At 44.2% G+C, this 13183-nt stretch overlaps 1 protein-coding gene across 1 annotated transcript in view; it reads left to right on the top strand.

Annotated features, from left to right (window-relative positions):
- slc25a43 (solute carrier family 25 member 43) overlaps positions 1-12941 on the top strand; it is a 42454-nt gene extending 29513 nt beyond the window's left edge. Inside the window, exons 4-5 of the mRNA XM_063061454.1 lie at positions 5278-5412; positions 10237-12941. Of these exons, the coding sequence (XP_062917524.1) occupies positions 5278-5412; positions 10237-10455 (354 nt within the window). The 3' untranslated portion in view covers positions 10456-12941. The remainder of the gene's footprint in view (positions 1-5277; positions 5413-10236) is intronic.
- Positions 12942-13183: the final 242 nt, after the last annotated feature.

Genomic DNA, 13183 nt, shown 5'->3' with positions numbered 1-13183 from the left:
AGGAATAATCCAGTCTGTTCTCTGTTTGTCCATCACTGTCTGGTTTGGATCAGCTACCAAACAAGACAAGAATAGACTCCAAAGAGCCATCAGGGCTGCGGAAAGGATTATTGGTGTGAAGCTGCCTTCAATCCAGGACTTATATGCATCTAGAGTCAGGAAGCGAGCAAGCAGCATCATTGTAGACCCATCACACCCTGGACATCACCTGTTCCAACTCCTTCCTTCTGGTAGGCGCTTTAGATCACTGTATGCCAGGACAAATAGGTACAAGGGCAGTTTCTTTCCGTATGCCATCAGTCTTATGAACACTTGAATTTTAGTCTATTATAAACCAAGTCCACCTGTACAGACACAGGTATACCTCATTGTATATAGTTCACAATTATTTGCAGTATTGTTTTGTTTGCTTTTTGATTCTGTACAGCGAGAGCTCAGGGAAACTGGCATCAAATTCCCTGTATGTGTCCACAAACTTGGCGATAATAAAGGATTCTGATTCTGATATTGAATAGATTAAAAATCTTGCAAAAAACAGAAATACTATCTATTAAAAAAGTGAGGTAGTGTCCAAGGGTTCAAAGTCCATTTAGGAATCAGATGGCGGAAGGGAAGAAGCTGTTCCTGAATCGCTGAGTGTGTGCCTTCAGGCTTCTGTACCTCCTACCTGATGGTAACAGTGAGAAAAGGGCATGCCCTGGGTGCTGGAGGTCCTTAATAATGGACGCTGCCTTTCTGAGACACCGCTCCTTGAAGATGTCCTGGGTACTTTGTAGACTAGTGCCCAAGATGGAGCTGACTAGATTTACAACCTTCTGCAGCTTCTTTCGGTCCTGTTCAATAGCCCCCACTTCCCCATACCAGACAGTGATGCAGCCTGACAGAATGCTCTCCACGCTACATCTATAGGAGTTTTTGAGTGTATTTGTTGACATACCAAAACTCTTCAAACTCCTAATAAAGTATAGCTGCTGTCTTGCCTTCTTTATAACTACATTGATATGTCGGGACCAGGTTAGATCCTCCGAGATCTTGACACCTTGGAACTTGAAACTGCTCACTCTCTCCACTTCTGATCCCTCTATGAGGATTGGTATGTGTTCCTTCGTCTTACCCTTCCTGAAGTCCACAATCAGCTCTTTCGTCTTACTGATGTTGAGTGCCAGGTTTTTGCTGCGGCACCACTCCACTAGTTGGCATATCTCGCTCCTGTACGCCCTCTCGTCACCACCTGAGATTCTACCAACGATGGCTATATCGTCAGCAAATTTGTAGATGGTATTTGAACTATGTCTAGCAACACAGTCATGGGTATAGAGAGAGTAGAGCCGTGGGCTAAGCTCACACCCCTGAGGTGCACCAGTGTTGATCATCAGTGAGGAGGATATGTTATCACCAATCCACACAGATTGTGGTCTTCCAGTTAGGAAGTCAAGGATCCAATTGCAGAGGGAGGTACAGAGGCCCAGGTTCTGCAACTTCTCAATCACGATTGTGGGAATGATGGTATTAAATGCTGAGCTATAGTCGATGAACAGCATCTCGTCGTAGGTGTTTGTGTTGTCCAGGTGGTCTAAAGCCGTGTGGAGAGCCATTGAGATTGCATCTGCCATTGATCATTGTGGCACTAGGCAAATTGCAATGGGTCCAGGTCCTTGCTGAGACCTAGTCATGACCAACCTCTCAAAGCATTTCATCACTGTCGACGTGAGTGCTACTGGGCGATAGTCATTAAGGCCGTTCACATTATTCTTCTCAGGCACTGGTATAATTGTTGCCTTTTTGAAGAAAGTGGGAACTTCCACCCATAGCAGTGAGAGGTTGAACATGTCCTTGAATACTCCTGCTAGTTGGTTGGCACAGGTTTTCAGGGTCTTACCAGGTACTGTACTCCATCGGGACTTTCCACCTTGTGAGGGTTCACTCTCTTTTGACATCCTAACATCGGCCTCTGAGACAGAGATCACAGGGTTATCAGGTGCAGCAGGGATCTTCACAGCTGTAGTTGTGTTCTCCCTTTCAAAGTGGGCATAGAAGACGTTGAGTTCATCTGGTATGAAGCATCACTGTCATTCACGCTATTGGGTTTCGCTTTGTAGGAAGTAATATCTTGCAGACCCTGCCAGAGCTGTCGTGCATCCGATGTTGCCTCCAACCTCTTTCAAAGTTGTCTCTTCTCCCTTGAAGTAGCTTGCTCAAATCATACCTGGTTTTCTGATACAAGCCTGGGTTGCCAGACTTGAATGCCACAGATCTGGCCTTCAGCAGACGACGTACCTCCTGGTTCATCCACGGCTTTTGGTTTGGGAATGTACAGCAAGTCTTTGTAGGCACACACTCATCCACGCAGGTCAGATCAGGAATGGGAATAGGAATTAAAATAGTTGGCCACCAGGAAATTCTGCTTTTGGTGGATGGAGTGGAGGTCCCCCAATACACGTCAGATCTCACCAATGTAGAGGAGGCCACATTGGGAGCACCGGATACAATGGGTAACCCCACCAGGTTTGCAGGTGAAGTGTCGCCTCACCTGGAAGGGCTGTTTGGGGCGGTGAATGGGCAGGTGTAGCATTTCTGTTGCTGGTAGGGATAAGTGCCTGGAGGGAGATTAGTGAGGATGGTCAAATGGGCAAGGGAATGATGGAGAGACTGATCCCTGTGGAAAGCAGAGAGTGGATGGGAGGTAAAGATGTGTTTGGTGGTAGGATCCCATTGAGGATGGTGGAAGTTGCAGAGAACGATGTGTTGGATGCAGAGACTCAGGGGGAGGTAGGTGAGGACAAGAAGAACTCTAACCCTGTTAAGGCGGCAGGAAGATGGGATAAGGGTAGGTATCTGGGAAATAGAGGAGATACTTTGGCCCTCGAGGTTGTACTAACATTTTAACGTACTCCAAGGTCAATCTAACCCCTCCCTCCTACATCGCCCTCCATTTTCCTATCATCCATGTGCCTATCTAAGGGATACTTAAATGTCCCTGATGTATCTGCCTCCACCTCCACCCCTGGCAGCAGGTTCCACACACCCACCACTCTCTGTGTAACACAACTTCCCTTTGGCTTCCAACCCCCTGCCCACTGTACTTTCCTCCAATCAATTTAAAATCATGCCTTCTCATGTTGGCCATTTCCTTATTTAGCAATACAGCGCGGAGCCACGCTGCCCCAGTAACCCCACAATCCCAATTAACCCTAACCTAATCACAGGACAATTTACAATGACCAGTTAGCCTACCCGGTATGCCTTTGGATTGTGGGAGGAACCCGGAGCCCCTGGGGTAAACCCATGTATTCCAGGGTGAGGATATAGAGAGACTCATTACAGAACGGTGCCAGAACTGAACTCCGAACTCCGGAACATTCCGAGCTGTATTAGCGTCGCACCACCCATTAGGCTACCACAGAGATGGTTTTCTGTCCTGGGGAAAGGATCTATGTGTCCCCTTGCTCGATGCTTGGTATTCGCTGTGGGAATTTGGACTGTCGGCCTTGTTGAACCTGATCTCCTTTAGTGGGTTCGAACCCCACAACGGTGACAAAACAAATGTTTCAGTGCAGTACTGCGGGAGCATCGCACTGTTGAAGGAGGCGTTAACCTGGTATCTCGGGTGCACATTACAGCTTCCAAGGTACAATTCTCAGAGGTGTAGGGGAAGCAATGTTATCCTTTCATAACTGCCTCGTAAACAGAAAACATTCTCACTTCAACATTGAAGTGCAGCAGTTAATGGAGTACTTTCCAGTGCCAGCAATCACAGATTGTGGTTCAGTTACCTCTCCCCCCTCCCCAGCTGTCTGTGATATGGGGGGAAGGTTGTGGCAGGTCCATAAGACACAGGAGCAGAATTAGGCCATTTGCCCTTCAAGTCTACTCTGCTATTCCATCATGGCTGATTTATTTTCCCTCTCAACTCCATTCTCCTTGTAACCTTTGACACCTTGACTAGTCAAGAAAGTTACAACTTCAAAGTTCAAAGTAAATGTTATTATCAAAGTATATATATTTCACCATATACACCTCCTTGGGGGCATACTCAGTAATCTATAGAATAATGGCCGTAACAGATTCAATGAAAGACTGCTGGACCAGGGCGATCGTCTGGAGTGCAGAAGACAACAGTCTGTGCAAATGCAAAAACAAGTAATAATAATAAACAAACCAGCAATCAATAGTGAGAACATGAGATAAAGAGTCCTTGGAAGTGAGGCCATTGGTTGTGGGAACACCTCAGTGATGGGTCAAATGAAATTGAATGAAGTTATCTCCACCGATTCGAGAGTCTGATGGTTGAGGGGTAATAACTGTTCCTGAACCTGGTGGTGTGAGTCCTGAGGCTCCTGAACCACTTTCCTGACAGCAGCAGTGAGAAGAGAGCATGACCTGGGTGATGGGAGTGGAGTGGGGTGCCCTGATAATGGATGCTGCTTTCCTGCAACCACTTCCATTGGCAGGTCAACTAGAGGCAATTGAAACGTTCCTTCAGTAGTGTATGTTCATAGTTTGTCTCCCCAAAGTCGAGTTTAGTGTCACATGCACAAGTACAGTGAGGTACAGCATAAAGAAAATCGTGCATGTTGCAGCCTCTTCGTCATGTAAACACACAGAATAGAAATTATACTTAAAGTTGTAGCATACAGTGAAATACAAGACTTGTTTTTTTCTACACTAAGATCTTGCTTTTGCACAAAGTCCTTGGTAGTGAAGAGGTGATTGTGGTATTCCTTCGCTGAGCTAGGGTTAGGGCTGTGTTGGCGGGTTGAAGAGAAGTCACGGTTCTTGAACCTGGTGGTGTGGGACTTCAGACGTCTGTACCTCCAGTCTGACAGTAGCAATGAGAAGTGTGCGTGCCCCAGAAGAGGATGGCAGATTCCTGAAGATAGATGTTGTCTTCTTGAGGATGTGACAGGGCGGCGAGGTAGCATGGCGGTCAGCACGACGCTTTACGGCGCCAGCTGTGAGATCAGGGTTCAGTCCCTCCCACTGTCAAAGAAGAGTTTGTACACTCTCCCCGGAGTCGGGTGGGTTTCCCTGGATGCTCCGGTCTCATCCCACGTTCCAGGGACGTACAGGTTAGTGCTTGTGAGTTGGGGGCTTGCTATCTTGGCTCCAGAAGCGTGGCGACACTCGTGGGATGCCCCAGCATGTCTTCACTGATTTGATTTGACTTGACGTTTACAAAGCATTTCTCCGCATATTTCAATGTACATGTTGACAAATAGAGCTAATCATTATCTTGTATTTAATTTCTGTACCTGAACACTGTCTCTTTCATTGTAGGCACAAAGTCCGCTGCTCCCGCACTACGGTGGCGTTGATGTTCATTTTACTGGTGTCATTGACTGTTTCAAGCAAATTGTGAAGATAAAGGGTTTTCTGAGTCTGTGGAACGGCCTGTCTGCCAACCTACTAAAGGTAATCCCAGCCCCTATAAAACCAGCAGTTGTCAGGCGGACACAGAACCAGAGAAATGCATTGATTCTGCTGTGTGTTCAAACACTAGAGATGATTCAGGAATCAGCTTTATTCACCATATACATTTATACATTTGCATGGATTAGGAATTTGCCGGGGTGTTGGTCGGGGCATGACATGCAGCAAAAACAACATCATTCAACAATTATAGTGAATAAAGAATTATATAACATTAAAGTTAGATGTACATATTTCAAATAAGAAATGCTTAAATACATAAATATCATAACAGATCCCATCCCCCTGCTCGTGGACTGTTTGTCCCCCTCCCATTAGGGAGGAGGCTACGTAGCATCCATGTCAGGACCACCAAACTCAAAAACAGTTCCTTTCCCCAAGCAGTAAAGCTGATCAACACCTCCACCCAGTAACGCAGCTCACCACCACTGCTTTATCACTTCCTGTCAGAGTCAGCGTATGTACAGACAATCCTGTGCCTGGTGTCACTGTATGGACATACAATCAATCTATGTATATAAGCTATCTTACACGTTTATATTTGTTGTGTTTTTATTATTGTGTTCTTTACCTTATTGTGGTTTTTTTTAGCGCTACATCAGATCCGGAGTAACAATTATTTCGTTCTCCTTTACATTTGTGTACTGGTGGAAATGACATTAAACAATCTTGAATCTTGACACACCAGCATGAACTTACAAGCATTATGGAAAGTGGTTTGACGTGTTTACAGTCCAGTGTCTGAGCTAATGGATAGAAGAGGTGGGATGGGGATATCTTGAATGGTTGATCAGATTAATTGCCGGGGGGGGGGCACGGGGGAGAAGCTTTTGGAGGAACAACTGATCAATAGAAAAGCGATTTGATATTGTTCAATTGGTCAAGAGACAATAGGATGGCTGTCAAACTAATCTTGTCCACATATCTACAAACATAAGTACAAGTCCAACCACATCAGATAGGAAAGATTAGTTCCGTTAATCAACTAAACCTAATAATTAGCTAGTCAATTAATGGTTAATTAATTATGGAGGTTATAGATAGGGTCAATGCTAGCACTTTTTTTTCTCCCTCTAAGATTGGATAAGACTAGAACTAGGGGTCATAGGTTAAGGGTGAAAGGTGAAATATTTAAGGAGAACTTCACTCAGAGGGTGGTATGAGTGTGGATGAGGAAGTTATGGATGCAGGTTCTATTGTAACAGTTAAGAGAAGTTTGGAGAAGTACATGGATGGGAGGGGTATGGAGGGCGATGGTCCAGGTACAGGTTGATGGGACTAGGCAGAATACCAGTTTGGCATAGACTAGATGGGCTGAAGGGCCTGCTTCTGTGCAGTAGAGCTCTATGACTCTGATCCAGAATAAAAACACTCATGTGGGTAATGGAGATGATGGAAGTTTCAGATTGTTGTAAAATACCAACGACTATCTGACAGAGAAGAATGTCTGAAAGCCTTGTCCAATTTGGCCTCTGACTCCATATCCACACAATGTGGTTAGTTTGAACTGCTCTCTGAAGCAGCCTAGTAAACCACAAAGCCACTCTGATGATACACAGTAACACAGACAGTGCATTCACCACATAGACTGCATTAACTCAAGAAGATGGTTCACTACATTACAAAGAGGCTGTAAGTGCTGTACAGTGGTACCAATGTCTGCAGAGATAACAGATTGGGCTGTTATCTACTGCCTCCTGGTGTCACACAGATTGGCTCTTGCCCTTAAATCTTCGCAATTTATCCACCTCTTTCCTGCTTTACAACTATTTAAAACCTACCACACGCCTGAGTTTTTCCTCGCCCACCTTAACACCTCACTGTTGTGTTTCATAACTCTCCTGTCAGTGCCTTCTGATGTTCTGTAACATATGTAGCAGTTGGAGTAATGCTATTACAGCAGAGAGACCTAAGTTCAATTCCTACCGCTGTCTGTAAGGAGTTTGTACGCTCTCTCTGTGACCGCGTGGGTTTCCTCCCGGTGCTCCAGTCTCCTCCCACATTCCAAAGTACGGGTTGGTAGGTTATTTGGCCACGTGGGTGTGATTGGTCGGTGTGGGCCTGTTGCTGTCTGGAGTCTCTAAATAAATAAATGAGTGAGTTCAGTTGAGTTTTACAAAAATATTACTTTTTGGAGGTTCAATTCTGATTCAGATTTGATTCCAAATTATTTAGCACAAGCACAGTACTGTGCAGAAGTCTTAGGCACATACATACAGCTAGGGTGCCTAAGGCTTTAGCACAGTACTGTAGTAACTTTATGTATTGCACTGTTTTGCAAAAAAACACAAATTTCATGACATACGTGAGTGATGATAAACCTGATTCTGATACGGGTCTCTATTGTGGACTGAGAGTGGGAAGTGGGGCAGGGAGAGGGGAATCATGGTTGGAAAGAGGGGAAGGGAGAGGGGAGGGAACAGGAAGCACCAGAGAGACAGTCTGTAATGATCAATAAATAAATTGTTTGGAGTCGAGTGTCTCAGAGCTGGGTGTGTCTGCATCCGTACCACCCCCCACTCCTGGCACTCCTTCTCTGCCACCTGTCCCACACCCGTCCCACGGTGTCCCAGCTTCAGCATTCCCAACATCCTTTGCTCCCTCAGATTTACAGACTCCCTCTGTGCTCCACATTGACGTATACAGTACTGTGCAAAAGTCTTAGACACTCTAGCTATATATATGTGCCCAAGACTTTTGCACAGTACTGTATGTCAAAACGTTTGCATTAACAACCAAACAAACTAAGATGTGCTGGCACGACTCGTGAGTGTCACCACTCATTCCAGCACTAACATAGCAGGCCCACCATACTGAGCAGAACAACACAAGTATCAACAGTAAAGAGAATTGTAATGGCTTTCTGGTATTTACGCCCAGTTCACAGGGGTAAAAAGATTTCATTTTGTTTGAAAACTCTACTCAATCCATTTGGCGAATCCAGATGGATAAACATTTGGAACCTAGTCAATTAGCAATGTTGAGTTCTTTCACCACGTGATATTCAACTGTCCATTATCTGTCTGCATGTTTCTAAATTCTGTTGGGATCTTACATTTGATCGGTCTTGGTTTCTTAAATCCCTCAATTACTTGGGGACTTCACTCAAACAAAGCTCGTTCCGGACTAAGTCACCTTACAGACATCCCTGTACCTAGCATCACTTTATGGGCATTCATTCAGTCTATGTATGTAGGTACAGTATTTATATTTATTGTGCTTTTTCATTGTTGTGTTCTTTATCTTGTGGTGTATTTTTGTGCTGTATTGGATCTGGAGTAACAATTATTTCGTTCTTGTGTACTGGAAGTGATATGAAGCAATCTCGAATCGCCTATCAAGTTCCCAATGACTATGCCCTACCCCAACCTTATTTCCTCTTTTACTCCTTCCATTAAGATGCACAGCCTCATCGAGAGGCAAAGGAGCTGTGAGCTGCACAAACAACTTCATAGCAAAAGCCCCAAAATGGGATAATTAGATTTACTATCCTGATGTTCTGACCATTATTATCTTTTATCAAAGTTCTAATCTTGGCTGGAGGTTCTGTCTGTTTCTGGCAACCAACTACTTATAAGACCATAAGAATTAGGCCGTTCAGCCCATTATGTCTGCTCTGCCATTCAATCATGGCTAATTTATTTTCCCTCTCAACCCCATTCTCCTATTTCTTCCAGTAATCTTTGATGCCCTGACTAATCAAGAACCTATCCACCTCCACTTTAAATATACCCAATGACTTGGCCTCCACCGTCATCCGTGTCAATGAGTTCCACAGATTCACCACCCTCTGGCTAAAGAATTCCCTCCTCATCTTGTAGATGTCCTTCTATTCTGAGTCTGTGGCCCCTCTGGTTGTAGACTCCCCTATTATTGGAAACATCCTCCCCAAGTCCATTCTATACAAGCCTTCCAATATCCATTGGGTTTCAATGAGCTTCCCTTCCCCCCACTCTTGTGAATTTCAGTGAGTATAGGTCCTGAGACATCAAATGCTCCTCGTACATTAATCTTTTCATTCCAGAATCATTCTTGTAAACCTCCTCTGGACCCTCTCCAACGCCAGGACATTTTTACTTTGATAAGGGCCCCAAAGCAGCTCACGGTGCTCCATATGTGGTCTAACCAATGCCTTTTCTGGTTTTGTTACTCGAGATTTCCAGCATCTGCAGAATCTCTTGAGTCTGTGTTTGTGCTCTGCCATGTTAGTTTACCCTGAACAGCACCTATGGTCACCCACAGGGCTGTGTCCAGGAAGCAGCTGAAAGTTGTACCGGCCGTTTTGATGATAATATTCACAAAATCACACCGGGGCAACAGCTGCTACAGAAGCAGTCGGGATCAAAGGCTTTGTTCGTGTTATCTCTGCATGATGCCTCCCTATAATCCCAACGTTCTTCTTAGCACAGCAACTTCCCTCTCTCATCTCTCAGTGCAGGTTTACTTTCCCTTATTTTTTATTTAGAGATGCACACACTGCTCAGTTGCACCCATGTGCCCAATTAACCAATTAGCCCGTATGTCTTTGGAACGTGGGCTGTAACCAGAGCAGCAGGAGGAAACCCACGCGGCCATAGGGAGAAACAACAGCGGCAGAAATGAACATAGGTCACTCGTGCTGTAATAGTGTTACGATAGCTGCTATACCCAGTTTCTTTATATTCTTCCTATGGTCCTCTCAACTGGTCAGGGTGTATATGATATTTGAGTCTCAAGTACGCTTATTGCAAGAAGCTATCATATTCGTCTTTAATGATTTGCCTTTTTGCCTGCCCGATGTAACCACTGCTCTGTCTTAATTTTCAGATTGTCCCGTACTATGGTTTGATGTTTAGCACGTTTGAGTTCTGTAAGCGGGCTTGTCTGTACAAGAATGGCTACATCGTGTCACCGCTGACCTATCAGCCCAGCCCTGGAGTCGACCAGAGCATGAGGGCTGAGGAGCTCCAGGAACTGAAGAGACTGATCAGGGGGAAGAGCTTCGAGACTGACCGATCCAGACTTGGCAACAAGTGGTGGGGCTGAGACACCAGACTGAAGGGATCCCCATTACAGGAGCCTTGTAAACCTCAAGCACAGACTGCAACTGGCTGGTCAGAAAGAAGCTTCCTCTCCAAACAGCGGGTCCTGCTCATGTTGCACTGAACGTTGACGAATTCAAAGCAAAGGTGAACGTGATAATGCTGATTGAGGTGAACTCTCCCTGTAGTTACATTAGGACATAGAACATTGCAGCACAGTACAGGCCCTTCGGCCCACAATGTTGTGCCAACCACTTAACCTACTCTAAGATCAATTTAACCTTTCCCTCCTACATAGCCTCCATTCTTCTCTCATACATGTGCCTTTCTAAAATTTCTTATATGTCCCTAATGTATCTGCCTCAAAACACCAACCCACGATCCCGCTGTTCCTCCACACTTGCCAAGAATGCCCACATTACCCCTGTATTCTACCTTCAAATTCAACTTTCCAAAATGATTTGCTCCACGCTTGTCTGGGTTGAACTCCATCTGCCATTTCTCAGCCCAGCTCAGCATTTTGTTAATGTCCCATTGCAACCTATAACAACCCTCCACACTATCCGGGGCTCCTTCATGTTATCTGAAAACGTACTAACCCGCTCTTTCACTTCCTCATTCAAGTCATTCATTTAGTCTATTTAATATCAGAGAATGTATACAGTATAAAACCTGAAATTTGTACTTTTCACGGACATCTACGAAACAAGAGACCCCATAGAATGAATGATAGAACATTGAAGCCCCAAAACACCCTCTCCCCCCACCCTTTGCAGTAGCAGCACCAAAAGTGTCAACCCCCCCACCCCCTACTCACACCAGAAAAATCACTGACCTCCCCAACCCCCACCATGCAAGCAACAGCAAAGCCCCCAAAAGAGACCTTGATCCAGGGTCCGTCAAAACTACAGTCCATAACCCAGCACTTGGGCACCTCAGACAGGCTCCCTCTCTCCAGCGAGCAGCGGCATAAAATACCCTAAAGTCTCAAACTTTGAAAGCTCTTCCTACAATGAACTGGATTCCCAAAGCACAAGTTATTTGCTGCTTATTTTCATGGCGAGTTCAGTGACATCTGTGGGTATCTGTAATATTGATGTGACTCGGACACCTCTGCAAATTGAACAATCACGTTTATTCACCAGACTTCCATTTTACCTCTCTACGTCCTGACGTCATACGCACTCTGACACTACGAGCGCTCACACAATACATTACAGCATCAACCTCCCCTATTAATATGTACGGGTAATGTGGAGCAATAGCATTGTGGCTGTGGCATCTGAGTAATCCGAAGGGGCAATAGAGCAGAGAAATTATTTTTAAAGCTTTGATAAAAACTTTCATTTTATATTGAGCTTTTTTCTTTAAAAAAAAGAACCAAAGGTCTCCTAAGGGGAAGATGAATGCCTTGACCAAAGAGAGTGATGAGGAATGGGCATGATCAATCTCAACTTACAGTGTAGAACGTTATGGACTGTGTTCTTAATTCTGTGAGAAAAACAAAAAGTTAGAATTAGCAAAGCTGTCTGTTGACGCAATGACGTCAACGTCTGAAGGTAATTATATTTTAGTAGTTAATTGGATATCAGAATCCACCTTATGACTGCATAAAAATAAATCTGATTTCTAACACGTTTATTAAAATCACAGCCGCATATTTATTAGCAGTCTTTTTCTCTGGTAGCAAAACTACCCAGGATATTTCATGGGAATGTTATGAGAAAAAATCTTAATGCAAGGCTGTTCGGGTAATATTTAGGCAGCTAGTCAAAGAGAGCGTTTTAACAGTGGCAGATAGAGAAAAGGGTTTCGGGTGGGGGGGGGGTTTGGAGGAAACTGCTGCTCGTGCAGCACTAAATATCAGCAAGGACTTGGTCACTGAAGGGATGAGAGGATTGGTGTCTTTAGGTAGAGCTGAAAGTTATCAACATATTTAACGTATGGAAACTGCTGTGATTTGAGATGCTGTTGCTGAAGGGTAATGAGTAAAGTGCAGAAAAAATAACATGTTGAACTTCTAAGCAAATACTCACAATCCTGGTGTGGATACTTATCAAGTTATAGATCATTTGCTTCATTGCACGAATTAGAAAGGTTAACTTTGACTTTTCTTCCTTGCCTTGTTTTACTATTCAAACAAAACTCACAGGATTAGTAAAACAGAAGTTACAAATGATTTGCTGATATACACTAATTACCTTTCAGTGGTTCACCATTTCCAAGTTGTCGTACTATAACAGACGTCGAAATGGGTAACAAATTTATTCAGTTTTACACTTGAACTCTATACAATCTTTATGCCTGATGTGGCCAAAGATAGAAATTCTTCTGATCATCTCATGTTTTAATGATTGTTTAAATTATTATCTATAATAAACTTTTAAAGATGACTAAAATACTTGTTGCTACACGACTGTCTTAGTATATGTAATAAGTGCTTCAATAATGCACCTATAAATTGACCAAAGTGTGACATCCCAAAACAGTTCCTGATACATTTGCAACATATTTAGAGTGATCTTTCTCCCCCACCCCTACTTGTGTGATCGTCTAAACGTCATGGTTACAGATGTCAGTCCGAGTGTTAACTTAAGCTGGCATTCAGAATGTGATTCTGACAGAATCGTTGGATTCCTTCCACTGGTGATCACATGATGGGTGGATCCAGCCAACAAAATGCTGCTGTGTGAAACTTTGGTTTCCCTTCTATGGTCCTTGCAGTTTACTTC

Source organism: Mobula hypostoma, chromosome 10, assembly GCF_963921235.1.
Source record: "Mobula hypostoma chromosome 10, sMobHyp1.1, whole genome shotgun sequence".
Taxonomy (NCBI): domain Eukaryota; kingdom Metazoa; phylum Chordata; class Chondrichthyes; order Myliobatiformes; family Myliobatidae; genus Mobula; species Mobula hypostoma.
Note: the sequence above shows the minus strand (reverse complement) of the source record. Positions and strands in the feature narration are given on the sequence as shown.